At 49.3% G+C, this 16565-nt stretch overlaps 1 protein-coding gene across 2 annotated transcripts in view; it reads left to right on the forward strand.

Annotated features, from left to right (window-relative positions):
• The first annotated feature begins 310 nt into the window (after nucleotides 1–310).
• RAB31 (RAB31, member RAS oncogene family) overlaps nucleotides 311–16565 on the forward strand; it is a 114815-nt gene continuing 98560 nt past the window's right edge. For both annotated transcript variants that reach the window (XM_060121287.1, XM_060121286.1), the window contains exon 1: nucleotides 311–443. In XM_060121287.1, the coding sequence (XP_059977270.1) occupies nucleotides 405–443 (39 nt within the window). In that variant the 5' untranslated portion in view covers nucleotides 311–404. The remainder of the gene's footprint in view (nucleotides 444–16565) is intronic.

The raw sequence follows: 16565 nt of genomic DNA on the forward strand, positions 1-16565 counted from the left end.
CCTCTCTCCACCCCGGGCGCCTTGCAGCCGGCAGCCCGTGGGTCGGGTGCGGGCGAGGGGGAGGGGGGCTCTGCAGAGACGGGTCCGAGGCCGCCGGCCGGCGGGTGGGAAGAGGCCCTGTGCCAGGACGCCGCAGGCCCGGGGGCTGGGGGCCGGGTGGCTGACGCCGTCGGGGGCGTTCCCAGAAGCCGGGCCGCCGAGGTTTCCCCGCAGCCCCGGGAGGAGCCGGCGGCGGCCACGTGACCCTCCGCGGCGCGGCCGGCGGCCCAGAAATAGCAGCGGCTGCGGATCCGCCCGCGGGCTGAGCGAGGAGAAGGCGGGGACCGGAGGACGCCAGCTGGCGGGGCGCGGCGCGGCGCGGCTCCAGAGGATGCTGAGCTCCTGTCCGGCCCGGCCCCGAGCTCATGATGGCCATCCGGGAGCTCAAAGTCTGTCTCCTCGGGGTAAGTCCTGCGCCGCCATTCGCCGGGGACCCGGGTCCGCGCGCCCCTGGTCGGCGCGCCTCCCTCGTCCCCAACTTCCCCTGCCCACCCCCTGTCCGTGCTCCCCCCGTGTCCCCTGCACCCCCTCTCCCGCTCCCCCGGGCCCCCTCCCCGTCAGGCCCTGCTGGTTCCGGGCCCGAACTTGAACGGGAGCTTTCTCGACTCGTCGTCCCTCCGCCGCCGGCCCGCGTCCCCGGAGTTGCTCGGGCCGGGCCGGGCGCCCGGGACCCCTCCGCGCGGACAGGAGCCGCGGCCCTCACCTCTGAGGGCTTTCTCCTTAGCCTTTAATAATTTCCTTCCGGCGGAAACTTTAAGTTACTCAGCCAAGGCGCCGACTCTTTTTGCCTCTCTGGGCCAACTGGTTTATTTACTTGTTTAAAAAGAAAGCCCAGTTCAGGGTGAGAAAATGCGCGAGGGGATGACCCGGCGGGAAGGTGAAGAGAGAACAACGGCTGGTAGAAAACCGCGCCTAGGAAACTTTTAGTGCCGCGGATAAAGGCAAGATGAGAGAGTCCTCCCCTGTCCCCACTTCCCCTCCCGAAGTGGGTCCTTCTGAGCCCGAAGAAACTTGGAAGAAGCCAGAAACAAAGACAGACACAAACACCCAAGTGGTGCGGACCTGTCAGATGGCACTGGACAGGCCCCTGGGGACCGCCCAGGGGATTCAGATGGTGTTAAGGGTCTCCTCCTCTTGGGTGCGCATATCAAATTCCAGAATTACTTCTTTGGGAAGAGCTGGTTTGAAGCCCTGTTTTCAGCAGCTTTTGGTAGGAATGCCTAGTGTTCTGCCGATCTGGTCGCCCAAGAAAACCATTTCTGAAAAAAGCAGCAAAGGTTGGACTAACTGGTCTGTCAAGACGGATGTGCAGAAGTAGATAAAGAACAAATGGTTCTAGGTTAGGACTGGTTGTCGCAGACCAAGGGGCTGTCTGGGCTCCCTCTAGGCTCTTCTGGAACCTGGGGCAGAACGATGCTCTTGGCTGTCTCCCCTCACTGTCGTTTGCTGGAACCCCCATTTACACTAGGTCTTCGGTTGGCCTCGAATTCCAGGGGATCAGGCAAAGGCCCCCCCCTTCCCTGTGACCCTCCCTCTTCCTGCTCTGCCATGGCCTGGATTTGGATGGGATGCTGTTCTGGCCTTCCTCTGTTGACCTTTATCGGTGTTGCAGGGGTAGGTTGCACCGTCTGCCAGGCTCTCTAACATAAGCCAGACATAAATTCCAGGAATCGCATGCTTTCCTTGTGAGGAATCATTTCAGCCTCAAGGAAGCCCTTCAGAGACTCAGAAGGAACGTCGGATCCCAAGGAATCAGAGGCAGCTTTGACGTGTGTTGTGTGTGTCAGGATTGGCTTCAGGAATAAATGACGTCGGAAGTGACTTGCCTGTCCCACCGCATGAATTATTTGCAATTTTGCTACTTAGGGGTGAGTCTGTTTCCTTCTATAAGGAACTGATCAGGTAGAAAGAGCCCTGTACCCGGAGGCAGCAAGCCTGGGTTCTCATTCTCTCCCATTCATTGGCTGTGGTGTTTTGGACGAGTACCTTAGTTGCATCGTCTGTGAAATGGACATAATAGCATCTTCCCTTTTAAGGCAGAGGACTATAGCAGATGATCGCCTAAGATACATGGTACCATTTCCTGCTACCCTGTGATTCCAAGCCTGGGAGATGAGAAAGCTGGAGGAACTCCCTATACTTCTTTTTGTCTTATCTCTAAGAATGGAACGCACTCATTCAGTGATTTCCTGGAGACAGTGCCTCTCCTTGTTTGCTGGTCCTTTGCAGTGGCTCAGTTGGTAGGAGGTTGGGCTTGGAAGGGAAGAACGGTCCCAAAGCAGAGCAAGAAGATGTTTCTGAGCAGATGGAGACCTTGAAGCTCCAATCCCATCACACCATATCCGTGGCCTTCTTTTATTGAGAGTGGCTCTAAGTTTTAGTCTTGCTTAGGTCGGAAGACATCTTATTTGAAATCTTTGAAAGGGCCAGTGATCTTTTTATCACACTGAGTAATGTGTCTTAAGTTCCCCCCGTTTGGCTGGTCCTGTCCTGGGCAAGATGTGTGTGACAGGGTATGTTCTCAGCGGCTCCTCCAAACAGGGCTATGCTCTGGGTGAGACAGCACTTGGGTGAGGCTACAGCCATTCTAACTGCTGGGTCTGCTCTCTTGATTTGGGAGAGAAGCCTGTGGATCCGCGGCTGGAAGAGGGAATCAGTGCCAAACCCAGCGTCCTCTCAAAATTTTAAGAGGCGTCCCGGCTCCTTTGTTCTTTGTGTGGGAGGCCTGTCTTTTCTGGATGAAGTCTTGCATGCAGCCAGCCCTCAGCTTCCTGTTTTTAGCCATCGCCCCACCTCCCTGAAATCTCAGTCTGACCCAGGCCCTAGCAGCCATGCCCACTGTGGGCGTCACTGTCTGTTGGGCCCTGCCGAAAAGGTGATGGGAATGAGGACCACTTAGCTGCAGCCCTGCTCGCTCACTGGAGAGGCTGAGGGGCTGGTCCTTTTGTTCCTGGTGATTGTCCCTGTTCCTCAGTGATTACTTGGGGATGTGCTTCCCATTTAAGGCACGTGGTTGTGTTTGGCACGGGCGGTGCAGGCTTTCCTCCCTCTCAGCTGAAGCCTCATGCTCCTCGAGGGGCTGGAGGTTCCCCACCGGAGGGTCATATGCAGAAGGTGGCAGTGGAGTGGGCCAGGTGGCACGTACCTGTGCCTTTCAGAACCCTGATGTTAGACGTGTCTGATCTTATTTCTTCTGGTGAGTGCTCTCGGATGTAACCACAGCCATCTGTGGAACATTCCCTGAATGCTTTGTACTGGCGCAGGGTTTATTTAGCCTACCTGTTAGAGATTTTTGACCCTTGCAGCTTTCATGGGTAGACTTTGTTGTTTCTACCAAGCCTTCGTGAGTGCCCTTTCCTGGGATAAGCCGGGCTGTCGTGGAAGTGAGCCGGGCAGGAGGGTGTTGACGGGGGTCTGCGTTGGACTCTTCGGACACATGAGTCTCATTCTTGCCAATAAAGTGCCAATCATCCTGCTTTGTGAATCTCAGCTAGTATTATGAAACATGTAGCTTAAAAACAACTCCATTAAAAACAGCAAAGTATGTTAAAAAAAAACACAAAAACTAACAAAACCAATATTGAGGCAGCAGCTGTTCCAACCCCAAAGGTGGAAAGCTTCCCAGTATGCATTTTTAAAACACATCACCACGTGGCAGAAAGTGAGAGGAGGGAGAGGAGGGGAAGGAGGTGGGGGGGGGGGCGGGGAGAGGAGGGGGAGAGGGGGAGGGAGAGAAGGAGGAAAGGATATTTCTTGTCTTTTATTATTTCCTCTAGGTGTGTACACTTAAAAGCTGCTTCCGAATGGAATCCCTGAGAGATTTATATTTGGACTTCGGTTGTCTTGACGACAGTTTAGAGATCTCTGCCACTTCCTCCACAGCTGAGTAGCATGGTTAAGAGGCCACCGTCAGGGCCTTGGTGAGGCCTCTCCTCTGGCCTCTGTTAGAATCTGCTTAGTGCTTCATCACAGAGCAGTCCAGTCCTTGGGATGTGCTGGGACATGTGGGCAGTGGGGACTTCTAGCCTGTCCGGACCCTCACGAGAAAGGGCTGTGGGACCCCCGAACACCCATGAGGCTGCTCACAGCCAGCAGATCGGCCCGAGCTGTGGCCGCCGGCACAGCCGGCTGAATGAGGGTGAGCGCTCCTTACCGAAAGTGTTCCGTAAGGTTATGTGAATCGTGGGGTCCTTGTGGAAGGAACAATGCATAGGATGGGGAAGCGCAGCCCAGGCAGCCATCAGCATTGCTGTCCAAGCCTGAGATTCTGTTAACATACTCATTTTTGAGGGGCTTCCCTGGTGGCGCAGTGGTTAAGAATCCGCCTGCCAATGCAGGGGACACAGGTTCAAGCCGTGGTCTGGGAAGATCCCACATGCCGCGGAGCAACTAAGCCCGTGCGCCACAACTGTTGAGCCTGCGCTCTAGAGCCCGCGAGCCACAACTACTGAGCCCGCGAGCCTAGAGCCCGTGCCCTGCAACAAGAGAAGCCACCACAGTGAGAAGCCCATGCACCGCAATGAAGAGTAGCCCCTACTCGCTGCAACTAGAGAAAGCCCGTGGGCAGCAACGAAGACCCAACGCAGCCAAAAATAAATAAATAAAATTTAAAAAAACCACACATACCTTTTTTTTTTTTCTTTCCCAGAAACTAGCATTTCTTTTTGCGGGGGAAGTGGGGAGGGGAGTGGGGGGATGCAGAGAGGCTAGGAACTTACAGTAATTCGTTTCTTACCTGATTCCTCTATTAAACTGAACCCCTGTGGAAAGTGTGGTTTAGCGTTGGTGACTCTGGGACGAGAATAAATACTCACGATAGAGCGGGACGTCTCCCAGCAGGGCCCGGTGCGTAGTGACACTGAGCCCCCGAGCCGGGCTGCTGGGCTCCACCAGGCCCTCGCTCCTCTTCTGCTCAGTGTCAGTATGGCCGCATCTCACCCTGAGCCCAGCGTGTGCATCAGTCATCTGTGGAGCATTTTCAAACGTCTCTGGTCCCTCCCCAGCCCTTGCCTGTAGCTCTCAGGCGTGCTGCCCCACCTCTACCGCCGCCCAGTGTCCCTGTTTCAGTGAGTGTGTTGTATCCCCGAGATCTGCTCCAAGGCTCTGGCTGTTGGAAAACAGAAAACTTTACATTTTAAGGTGCCAGGACATGAAAAGATTTTGAGGTCACGCATTAGAACAGGTCTTCAAATTCAGTTTTGTCCAACAGGTTAGACTAATTTTGGTGCTTCCGTGTCTGTACATATTACACTTTCATTTGTCTTAGTTTTTATAATTTGTCATATGTGTTGGAAATTGGAATAGACTTTCCTTCACTCAGTCATTCACTGATTATCGAGCACTTCTGTCATGCCGGGAGCTTGGGCGGCTGCAGGTGGACAGGACAGCCACGATCCCTGTCTTCAAGGCACTCTGCCTTTCCCACGACATGGACACAATGACACGTGAACTAAATGACATCACCAGTATCCCTGCGACAGCACTCACCACGGAGCCACGCCCAATAGAATTAACAGAGTAGGATGACAATAAATATTGACTGTCGTCCATCTCATCAGGTGTGAGGACAGGTGAGGGACAAAAAGGTTTTGCTCAAGATCTGTCTTGAGTACCTGCGGTGGATAAGGTGCTGTGTCAGCTCTACTGGAGGTGGGAAGTCGGGAGGCTGGGTTCTAGTCCCGCTTGTGGTGGAGAGGCTCCTGGTTGGGCAGATAAGACAGGAGCTAGCATCCGTGGCCGTGGTGACAAGAAGGATGCTGGAGGTGTCACGTGGCGCCACGGGAGACATGCAGGTTATGTTAAGTGCAGTGGGGGGCTGGGAACTGAGCCATCTGGAAGGTCTCCTGGCGTGGGAAGGATTTGCACAGGGCTTCAAAGGACACGTAGGGCTTGGACAGGGAAGGAAAGGTGGGCATGGACCCCAGGACTGGGAGAACAGGCTCTGGATCTCACTCTATTTTCTGGAAGGTTGAGGTGGTGGGAGGGTGTGGGGAGGTGATGAGCACCGCCTCCCACTCCCAGGCTGACGGCTCTCCTGCTGACCCCACAGCCTCTAGCAGGGGGTCTTTTATTTTAACTCCCCTTTCCTGTTTTATTTTGAAAAACATCAAACTTACAAAGCAGTTGAAAGAGCAGTAGAACGAATGTCTATAGCCTTCTCACCTGGAGTCAGAAGGGATGACTTTTTGTCACTCTTGCTTTCCTCTCTCTAGTACACAAAAAATACTGGCTTTTCCCCCTGAACCATCTGAAAGTGAGTTGCAGACATTATGACACATCACCCCTACAGTCTTCAGTGTGTATCTTTTAGGGACAAGGACATTCTCCCCCCACACAACTGTAACATCATCATCTCACCTCTGACGTTGAACACAGCAATAGTGTCAGTCGTGTAGTTCACATCCAGGATGCAGTCAGGGATCACGTGTTACATTTGCTTCTCACAGCTGCTTCTTAACATCTCTCATCTAAAACCGTTCCTCTCTTTTTTTTTTTCCCACCACGACATTTGTGTTTTTGAAGAATCCGGACAGTTGTCTTGTAGAAAGTTCTAGCATCTCGATTTGTCTGTTTGCTTCTTCGTTGCTTCTTCTGGGTTAAGTGGTGGGAAGACAACCTAGGTGATGTTGAATGGTTGTATCTTTTTCTGTGCTCATATGGAAGTAACTCTCTCATTTACCTCTATGGCACTCCTTCAAAAAATACTCCTGGCTTTTATGAGCAACAGGCAGTGGTGTGTCTGAACAAAACCAAGGGCCTTGGTCATGTGGGTCAGACGCTTTAGCGGGGACTGAAGGTGCACAACCGAAATCAACTCGGGGTGAGTGAGATGCTGAGCTCACCCACCTGCCCATCTGCTCGTCCACCTCCCACCCCCGGGGCTCCCGTGACCCTTCCTGGGCTCTGGGTCCTGACTTTCCACAGAGCACTGACCACTTCCTGACAGACCGCATGATTTATTTTCCCCACCTAATTGCTAAAGCTGCTGAGAGTTGCAGGTGTCCTGAGAAGTTTGTCAGCAGAAATAAAGAAGAGAAAAGTGGGATTTAACATTGGGGTCCCGGAGCGAGCTTCTCCTTGTGGAACCTTCTGTCTCGAGTCTTTTTCTGATTATTTCCTTGCTCCTGATGCCCCAGCCCTGCTCTGGAGGTGAGGACTGTGCTTCTGCTCACTCAGTATTTAGCCTGGGCTACTCTCAGTTTCCCTAGAGGTGCCCAGGTGACCCGGGTTATCAGAAAACTGGGCCCTGGAGAGAAGCGGAACCTAGGGGAGGTCACTTCCCTCCTATTTTCTCTTCTTTGAGCAAGACGCTGGGAAGCTGGATGCCTTTGTATCAACAGTATGCGTTTTTCTGGAAGAAACAGATACCTGAATTCTTCAGAATTACTTCCTTTCTGCCCTCGTGGAATCACTGTTCTAACTAGGACCTGCAGATAAAATGCATCTTCCTAAAAAGTGCCTCTACCCCAGCCTGCCCTGGAAGGGGAGGAGAGAAAAGGGATGGAGGGAAGGAGAGGTTATGCGGGGGTGGGTGGGTTGGAGAAGACAAGGGAAGGGGAAAGAAGTCTGTGTGAGAGAGAGAGAGAGGGAGAATGCCAAGCACAGACACACGCACACACACACACACAGACACACACACAGACACACACAGACACACGCACAGACACACACACTGACACACACGGGGTATCACATAAAGGAGAATGACAAACACACACACACAGACACACACACACACACAGACACATGCACACACACAGACACACACGGGGTATCATCACATAAAGGAGAATGACAGGCACACACACACAGACACACACACGCACAGACACGCACACAGACACGCACAGACACGCAGACACACACACAGAGACACACGCACAGACACACACGCACACACACGCAGCCATGCACACATGCACACACACACAGACACAGACACAGATACACAGACACACACAGACACACACACAGACACGCACAGACACACAGAGAATGACAAACACAGACACACAGACACAGAGAATGACAGGCGCACACACACACACACACACACACACACACACACACACACACACACACACGGTATCACATAAAGCTTGCCCTCTGCTGGCAGGGGAAAAGAGCAAAGCCTCCCTCCCTCCCTCCCTCCCTTTATCAAACGATTGGCCAGGGCATTTACATTTGTAGCAAGCTTAATTAAGAAAGTCTTTTTTTAAAAAAAAAAATCTCATAGCATCAATACTTCAAAGACATCTTTCATTTGGGGAGGTAAGATATTTTCTAAGCTTTTCATAACAAACTTCTGAAAAGCTATTTTTTTTCATTATCCGTGCCCATCTTAATTAGATTTTGAACCTAATGATGAGGCGGGGGAAAGGATTAAGGAGTAAAATGATGGACGTCGATTTGGGTTTGAGATGGCAAAGGCTAGGGCTACAGGATGGCGCCTTTAACCTTGTTTCTTTATAATGACACGTAACTGTGCCAACTTGCTGATGTCCTGTTTCCTCGGGTGAGTTGGAAATCCTGCAGCTGTGAAGACAGCATCCTGCCTGCCCTCCTGCACCTCGCAGCTCACCTCCTCATGGTTTTTCTTCCTCTGTCTTTTGTTTTATGTTCAGCCGGCTCCTTTATTTTATGGTCAACATCCAGCCCACCGTCCTGCTCCAGAGTTTTCCTGCTGTCTCCGTTCTTTCAGCTCCACATTCTTCCATTGTTTTGTTTCCTTTTTCTCTCCCCTTCTAGTCAGTGAATCATCAGCCTGTCCTTTAAAGAGACACCCAGGGCTTGGCTGTTAGAGGAAAATGTTTCTGACTCTGCTTTCCATCCCTCCCTTCCCCACTGAGTGGGGAGTGTGCTGAGCCCCAGTGCTTGACCTTTCCTCCTGCTGCCAGTGTAGACCAGAAACCCGGCCAGACTTACCCTGTGGGGAGTAACGAAGGCATTTCATGAATCTTCTTGTTTTAGTGTAAAATAAAACAACAAAAAGGCGTCTGTGTAAAGTAAATTAGGATTTCACTAATGGATCGTGTGCTGTGGGGATGAAGAGAGACCCTTACCAGGTGTGTGCATGACTGCCATGTGAGCAGGTGTAATGACTTCCCGCGGGGGTGTGGGGTCTGTCCTTGGGTTTCCAGCCCAGCAGGGCCCTTGGGCTGATAGGGTGGGAAGCGGGAGGTGAAGTAACAGCACCAGGAGACCCCTGGGATGTCACATGATGCTCAATGGCCAGGTAAGGGGGTGGAGTTTGGGCATGGCTGGTGGAGGGGAGGCTGTAGGTGTCTGAGGATGAGGCTGGGTGCAGAGGAGGGACCGAGAGTTGCCCTGTTTGCACCGAGCAGAGACAGGAAAAGGTTCCGAAAGGGCTCGAATGCACGTCCAAGTGCGCCTGGGCCTGATTCGTGCTCACAAATAACTTATTCTTTCTCGTTTGGTTCTGTGCGTTGGTTTATTTAGTGAGCCTGCATTACTAGTGTAATTAACTTAAAACCTGTAAAAATTTACTGCAGGACCCGGGGAGATGTTTGCTGGGTAGAGATCGTTTGGTTGTTGCTGGAAATAACGGGTACACCGATATAAAATTGGAAGGTAATTTGGACGCAACATTGTAAAATCAACCATACTTCAGTTAAAAAAAAGGAAAAAGAAAGTAAATTTGGGTTGTTATTCAGGCTCCTGTTCCATCGCCATGGCAGGGGCGGTGGGGTGGGCAGGGGCATTCCAGGCGTGGTCAGTGGCCCCCCGTTTGGCTTCCCCACCTGTCCCTGATCTAGGGTTTCTCCAGATGGGTCTGGGAGAGGCGTGGGCCTGCCGATCTGTCCTGTGGGATCTGCAGGTTGTCTGTGCTTGTTCATTTCTATGCTGCTCTTTGAAAGGTAAATAAAATTACATCTGGATCTTCCAGGTGATCCTCCTGTAACAAAACTATAGCAACTTTAATGTCCGTTAAAACTGGCCAAGGAGAGGAGAACCCAGGCAGTCAGCACAGATATCGCGTTGGGGCCATGTGATGACCGAGCGGTTCCGGAGCAGGTGCCTCAGGTATTGATGGACCTGCTCCGGGGTTGGGCACAGCAGGCAGCAGAGTGGACCCACTGTCCCTGACCTCACGGAGCCTACATCCTAGGAGTGACTGTGATTGAGAGCTCTGGGCCCCTGATGTGACAGATGGTGACAGGCGCCCTGCAGAGAAAGCCAGGATGGGCCAGGTGGGCCCATCCCCTACCTGGAGCTGCACCCTCCCCTGCACTTGGAAGGTGCAGCTCCAAGTAGGGGCTTGAGAAAGTCCTCGCCAAGACAGCCTTTAAGTAAACACAGAGACCATATTCTTGAGCCGGCTGGGCCCTCCTGGCAGAGGGAACCCCACGCTGGGGTGGGAGCAGCAGGCTGGCCAGTGTGGCTGGAACAGTGACCAGTGGGAAGAGGGCAGAAGTGGGGTTGGGGGCCTGTTAATTGGGGTCTCGCGGGCCGGTGTGGGAACTGTGGTGTCTCCTGGGAATCCAGCGGGGGCCATGGAAGGTTTTTGTGCAGGGACAGTGATCTGGCTCATTTAATTAATGCATTTATCTTTATTTTATAGCTCTAGAATAACAAAAACAGTTTGTGGGTACTTTTACTATTTGTATACAGTATATTTACATAACAAGTAATATCTGTGTTGGGTCCCTGTGGTTGCTTTTCTCTTTAAAAGAGCTTATAGAACCTTAACAGGGCCTGAGAGGCATGGCCCTGAGAATATTTTGTAAAGAAAGACGTCTGTGTAAAAAGATGAGTTGTAAAATTTAAAAAAAATAAAGTAAAAAGATGAGTTGTATTCTTTCTAGACCTCCACCTCAGGTTAGGCTAATCTTAGTAAGACAACTAGTAGAATATTTTTTTTCAATAAGAATAGAAATATTTTTGAAGTTTTTGCTAAAGTTATAATTGATGTAATTTACTGATTTGAATGTATTGCAGCAACATACTGACTTGAACATGTTGGTGTGAATTGCATTATTGCACATTTCACTCCCAGCAGCCCTGTGCTTCCGTTTTGGTAATCATAGTTATTGTGTCACAGCTAACCATGTACACACCCTTACTCTTGCTTGTGAGCCATGTAGTTACAGATGCTCTGCTGGGGTCTTCTCCTTATGTCCTTGACTTCTTTCTTATTAAAAATTTCCATGGGTAAAAGAAAAACAGTAACTATAAACTCACCAGCACTGTAATAATTTGTAGTTGCCTCCAGCCCTAATCACAGCAACAGTGACAGCAGTAACCGTTGAGAAGGAATTGAAGCAAAACCTTATTCTGTTCTTTCTCAATCAGGAAAGTGCTTCAGAATGCCTTTTATGAAGAGGGATGTCTTGAAATCACTCTAGTTTATGAGTATCCCTGTAATCGAGACAGCTGACCCCTACTGGGTGTAACTCACATACCGGACACCGTGCTGTTTCAGTTTTCCACTGCTTTGTGACAAGCCACCCCAAACTTAGTGCTTAAAGTAACAGTTTATTTTTCCTTCTCACAATTTAAAAACTAGTTCAACAATTTGAACCAGGTTTGAAGTACTTCCCTGGAAGAAAAAGGCAGGGTCCTGGCCAGGCTTGGGGAGGTGTGATGGAGGGGCCTGTATTAGCTGTGAAGAGGCAGAGTGCTGTATCAGCTGGGAGGCTGGGACGCATCCAGGACACCACCATGCACGGTGACAGTGACACAGACGTCCCCTCTGTTTGCTTAGCACCTTGCAGGGGCAGCGTGGGGTCCGTAAGTTGTCGCATTGAGTCCTCGGACCGCCCTGTGTGGGGGCCCCTGTCTCTGGTTTGTGGTGTGAGAGGAGCCTTGGCAGGTCCCAGGGCTGTGTGTGCGGAGTGGCCTTGAGCTTGGCTTTATCTGTTGCCCATTTTCCAGCTCATGTGCAGGAAGCCCTGATTTCCAGGCCTTTTTTCCTTCGCTCCCTCAGGGGATCCGTGTTAAGCACTGTAACTGGGTTCAGGAAATATCAGGTTGCGAACTGTGGTCCATCATGACGGCCCACCTGCTGGATGGCGGGCCTGCAGGTGTTAGGAGTTTCTAAGGCTGCAGTTGAACTGTCAGCGCGGCTGGACGGGCCTCTTGCCAGCGGAGCACAGTGCATGGTGGGTCACCCTTGGGCTGGCAGACGTGGGTGCTTACTCTGGCTTTGGCACTTCCTAGCTCGATTCCCCTGGCAAATCACATAACTGCCTGGGTCCAGTTCCCTCCTTTGTAAGATGCTGGCAGTTTGCACAGACATCCCCTCTAACCCTGCCTGGCGTGTCATATGGGAATATGCTCTTACCTCTTCTTCCCCAAACCAGTTTACACCCTGAGAATCTCAAGGCTTAAGAGAGTTTAAGTAAGGTTCTTTCCACAAGCGAATCTCCAGTTTAGAAGTTTTCTTTACTCTGCTTAGCTAAGGGATCTGGCAAAGCATAGGTGGTAAGTAATCGCTTTTGACTTACTGTGTTACACTTCAGAATTTCATTCCTTTCATGAATTTGAACAAATTTCTAACCTACTCTTTAAATTTTTTTTTTATAAATTTGATGGTATAAGGTGTAGGCTTGTTACTTTGATACACTTATGTGTTGTAACACGATTGCCAGTGTAGTCGTATAAATATTTGTCACATTGCATAATTCTAGTACAATTTTTGTATTCATTATACCGTGCCTTAGATCTCTATGGCTTATGTACTCCTTGTTACGAGTTTGTGCCCTGAACAATAGCAATCTTATCCCCCCGACCCCCAATCCCCTGGTCGCCACCATTTTACTGTCTGTTTTTTACAGGTTTAACTTTTTTAGATTCGACATATAAGTGGTATCACCCAGTACTTGTCTTTCTCTGTCTGACTTACCTCATGTAGCATCATGGGCTCAAGGTCCATCCATGTTGTCACAGATGGGAGGATGTCTTCCTTTCTCATGGCTGAATAATACTCTGTTGTGTGGATGTACCACATCTTTTTTATCCAGTCATTCGCTGATGAGCGTTTGGCTTGTTTCCATACCTGGGCTATTGTGAATAATATTGTGGTTAACAAGGGAATGCAGATATCTCGTTGAAATCCTGTTTTCATTTCCTTTGGGTATAAACCCAGAAATGGAATTGGTAGATCATATGGTAGCTCTATTTTTAATGTTTTGAGGAACCTCAATATTACTTTCCATAGCGTTGGACCAATTTACATTCCTGCCACAGTGCACAAGCGTTCCCTTTGCACTGCATTCTCACCAGAACCTGTTGTCTTCTTGGTGATGGCCGTTCTAACAGGTATAAGTTGATATCTCATGGTGATGTAACATATTCTTTACATTAAAAAAATTTTTTTTAACGTTTAAAAAATATTTTTTTTTTTAAAATTTTGGCTGCACCGGTCTTAGTTGTGGCATTCAGTATCTTTAATTGTGGCATGTGGTATCTTTTCAGTTGCAGCATGCATGTGGGATCTAGTTCCCAGACCAGGGATCAAACCTGGGCCCCCTGCATAGGGAGTGTGGAGTCTTACCCACTGGACGACTAGGGAAGTCCCTCTTTACATTTTTTTTTTTTTTTGGCGGTACGCGGGCCTCTCACTGTTGTGGCCTCTCCCATTGTGGAGCACAGGCTCCGGATGCGCAGGCTAAGCAGCCATGGCTCACGGGCCCAGCCACTCCGCGGCATGTGGGATCTTCCCGGACTGGGGCACGAACCCGTGTCCCCTGCATCGGCAGGCGGACTCTCAACCGCTGCGCCACCAGGGAAGCACTTTCTTTACATTTTTATACTGAAGTATAATATTAGTGCAAAAAAGTGCACAAATCTTAATATAGTGCATACTGGATTTTTACAAATTGAACAAACCTATGTAAATGCCCAGATCAAAAACCAGAATATTCCTATTAAGTGTTTAGGATATGATTTTCTGCCAATTTACCAACACTGAATATCACCAGAACTTTTTATCTTCGCTAATATTATAGATTAAAAATGATAATCTGTTCTAATTTGATTTCATTAATTATGAATGACAGTGATCATCTTTTCATATGTTTATTGACTTACTGTTTTTTTTGTTACCTACACATTCACATCATTTACCTAATTTTTATTGGGTTGTTTTTCTTATTGATTTGTGAGAACTCTTTGTATATTAAGAAACCAAATCCTGGCCTCTCTCACATTCTGAGATGGCCCACACTCTGTCTGTGGAGTGTGTTTCTCTCTAAAGAAATCCACTTCTTACCTATCAAAAAAAAAAAAAAAAAAGGAAACCAAATCCTTTGTCATCTGTATTGTACAAACTTTTCTTCAGTTTGTTACTTTCTAGTTTACCTTTTTACTGAATTAAAAAAATCATATCAATATTTTAAAATCTTTATTTAGTCAAATATATCAGTCTTTTCCTTTATGGTTTTGTTGTCTATGTCTTGCTTAGAAAGTCGTTCCACATTCTAGTATTATAAAATTTTTTACCTATATTTTAATTTTGCTCTTGTACTTTCATAGTGTCTTAAAATTTTTTTTAATTAAAAAAAATTTTTTTTGGTCATGTGGCATTTATTTTGGTACAAAGAGCCAGGCTGGGATTCAAGTTTTTTGTTTTTTCTTCACTCCAAATGTCTAGGTAGTTGTTTTAATACTGTTTATTGATTAAGTCTTCATTATTTACTGATCTGTTAGGTTATTTTTATCATAAATGAAATCTCATTTTCATTTATGAAATGAAAATGTGGATTTTCATTTCATGAAAATGTGTATGTGGATCTGTTTCTGGACTCTATATTGTTCTATTAAAAATACACTGATTTCTGAATCCATCAGATTCAGGAAAGTTTAGAAATAGCATGAAGGAGTCACTTTTGGGGACTGAATGGTTCAGGGGGCCTTGGACACTCAGGGCTGCAATTTGGATCTAGTTCATTGGTTTGCTCATGGAACCACTATTAACGTGTACGAACTTTGTAGGTACAAGTGTATTGAGAGTTTCGTTCGTCTGTGACAATGTCCTTCTTAGCGAGAATGATAATCTGGAACACTGCATATATTGAATTCATTCAGTGGTTACCGGAAGGTGCTTTAATGAATGAAAAATTTGAGGGTGGCTAAAGGGAAAGAGTGATGCTGTGAGCTGAGCTTAGCTGGGTGGTACCTGGCTCTGAAGTGCAATGGCTTCTGTGTTTGGACCAGTTGTAGAAAAATAAGCAGGTGGAGTGGTGAGTTACAGTTTCCACCATCTACAGCACTTGGGTGTTTTCCGTGCTGTGAATCTTTATATTTTTCCCCTTCAGTGTGAGTGGGATTACTTCCATTGGAGTTAGTCCAGAAAGTGCTATGTCAGTGGGAAGTGTGAGTCTAAAAGTTAGGGATACATCGAGCTTAACGTATAACACAGTCCATTTAAAATGATCCTAGGGCTTCCCTGGCGGCGCAGTGGTTGAGGGTCCGCCTGCCGATGCAGGGGTCGTGGGTTCGTGTCCCGGTCCGGGAGGATCCCACATGCCGCGGAGCGGCTGGGCCCGTGAGCCATGGCCGCTGAGCCTGCGCGTCCGGAGCCTGTGCTCCGCAGCAGGAGAGGCCACAACAGTGAGAGGCCCGCGTACCGGGAAAAAAAAAAAAAAAAAAAAAAGATCCTAGATCCTAGGTTCTTCATCTCCCCCAAATAGTGAGCAGGGCTGGAGTCCTTCTTCGTGACAAATTAATGCTTTCTGATGCCTGTAGCGCTGGACTGTAGGGCATATGCTCCGGTCAGGGAAGGGCTGACCCCACATCACGGCGGGTCCAGCACTGCTTGTTGCCAGTCAGGTGGGGCAGAGGCTGCTTCCAGGAGGATGCACTTCAGTATTGAGGGCGAATCCAGAGGCACAGGTTCGCCTTCTTTCTAGGAGAATTCTGATTCTTCCTTTCCTCATGGAGTCCCAACCCGAACCCCAGCCTCCCATTTTCCTGGGCCGTCATCACTTCCAGGAGTCGCCCAGGAGGGGTGTGGACAGGCTGCCGCCTGCCTCCCAGTTCACGGCCTCTGCTCCTGCCCTGGGGGGCCAATCCGCGTTCCGTCAGGCGCTGTGTCCCAGCCCCTCTGCCGCCAGCCTCTCCTCTGTCTTCAGGCTCACCTTCCCTCCCGTGAACCCTCACACGTGAATCCACGCACGTGACTGGTGAAATTTCACGCGTGTGAAACAGGCTCATAGCTGTGTGACGGAACTCACTTTAGCTGGAATGTTAATTGCCCATCATTCTCAAATATCACAGGATGGAAGACTTGCTTGGCTTAGTTTCAGATCAAACGTAGGGAGAGAACGATTCTCAGAGCACCTGAAAAGTGCCTGAGGACAGAGCTGCTTCTCCTCTTGAACTAAACTGAATTTTGTCTGGAGTTGGGTGCAGTGTCCAGTCTGAGTTGTATAAGCCATGGAATTAGATGCAGGGAATGTGGTCGATGCTTGTCTTTTATTTTAGGAAATTCCTTGTAGCATTACTTTCAGAGGGAAGCAGATCCTGCCTTCTGAATAGAGGCGAAAAAGGCCAAGAACCTCTTT

This window comes from Lagenorhynchus albirostris, chromosome 14 (genome assembly GCF_949774975.1).
Source record: "Lagenorhynchus albirostris chromosome 14, mLagAlb1.1, whole genome shotgun sequence".
Classification (NCBI taxonomy): domain Eukaryota; kingdom Metazoa; phylum Chordata; class Mammalia; order Artiodactyla; family Delphinidae; genus Lagenorhynchus; species Lagenorhynchus albirostris.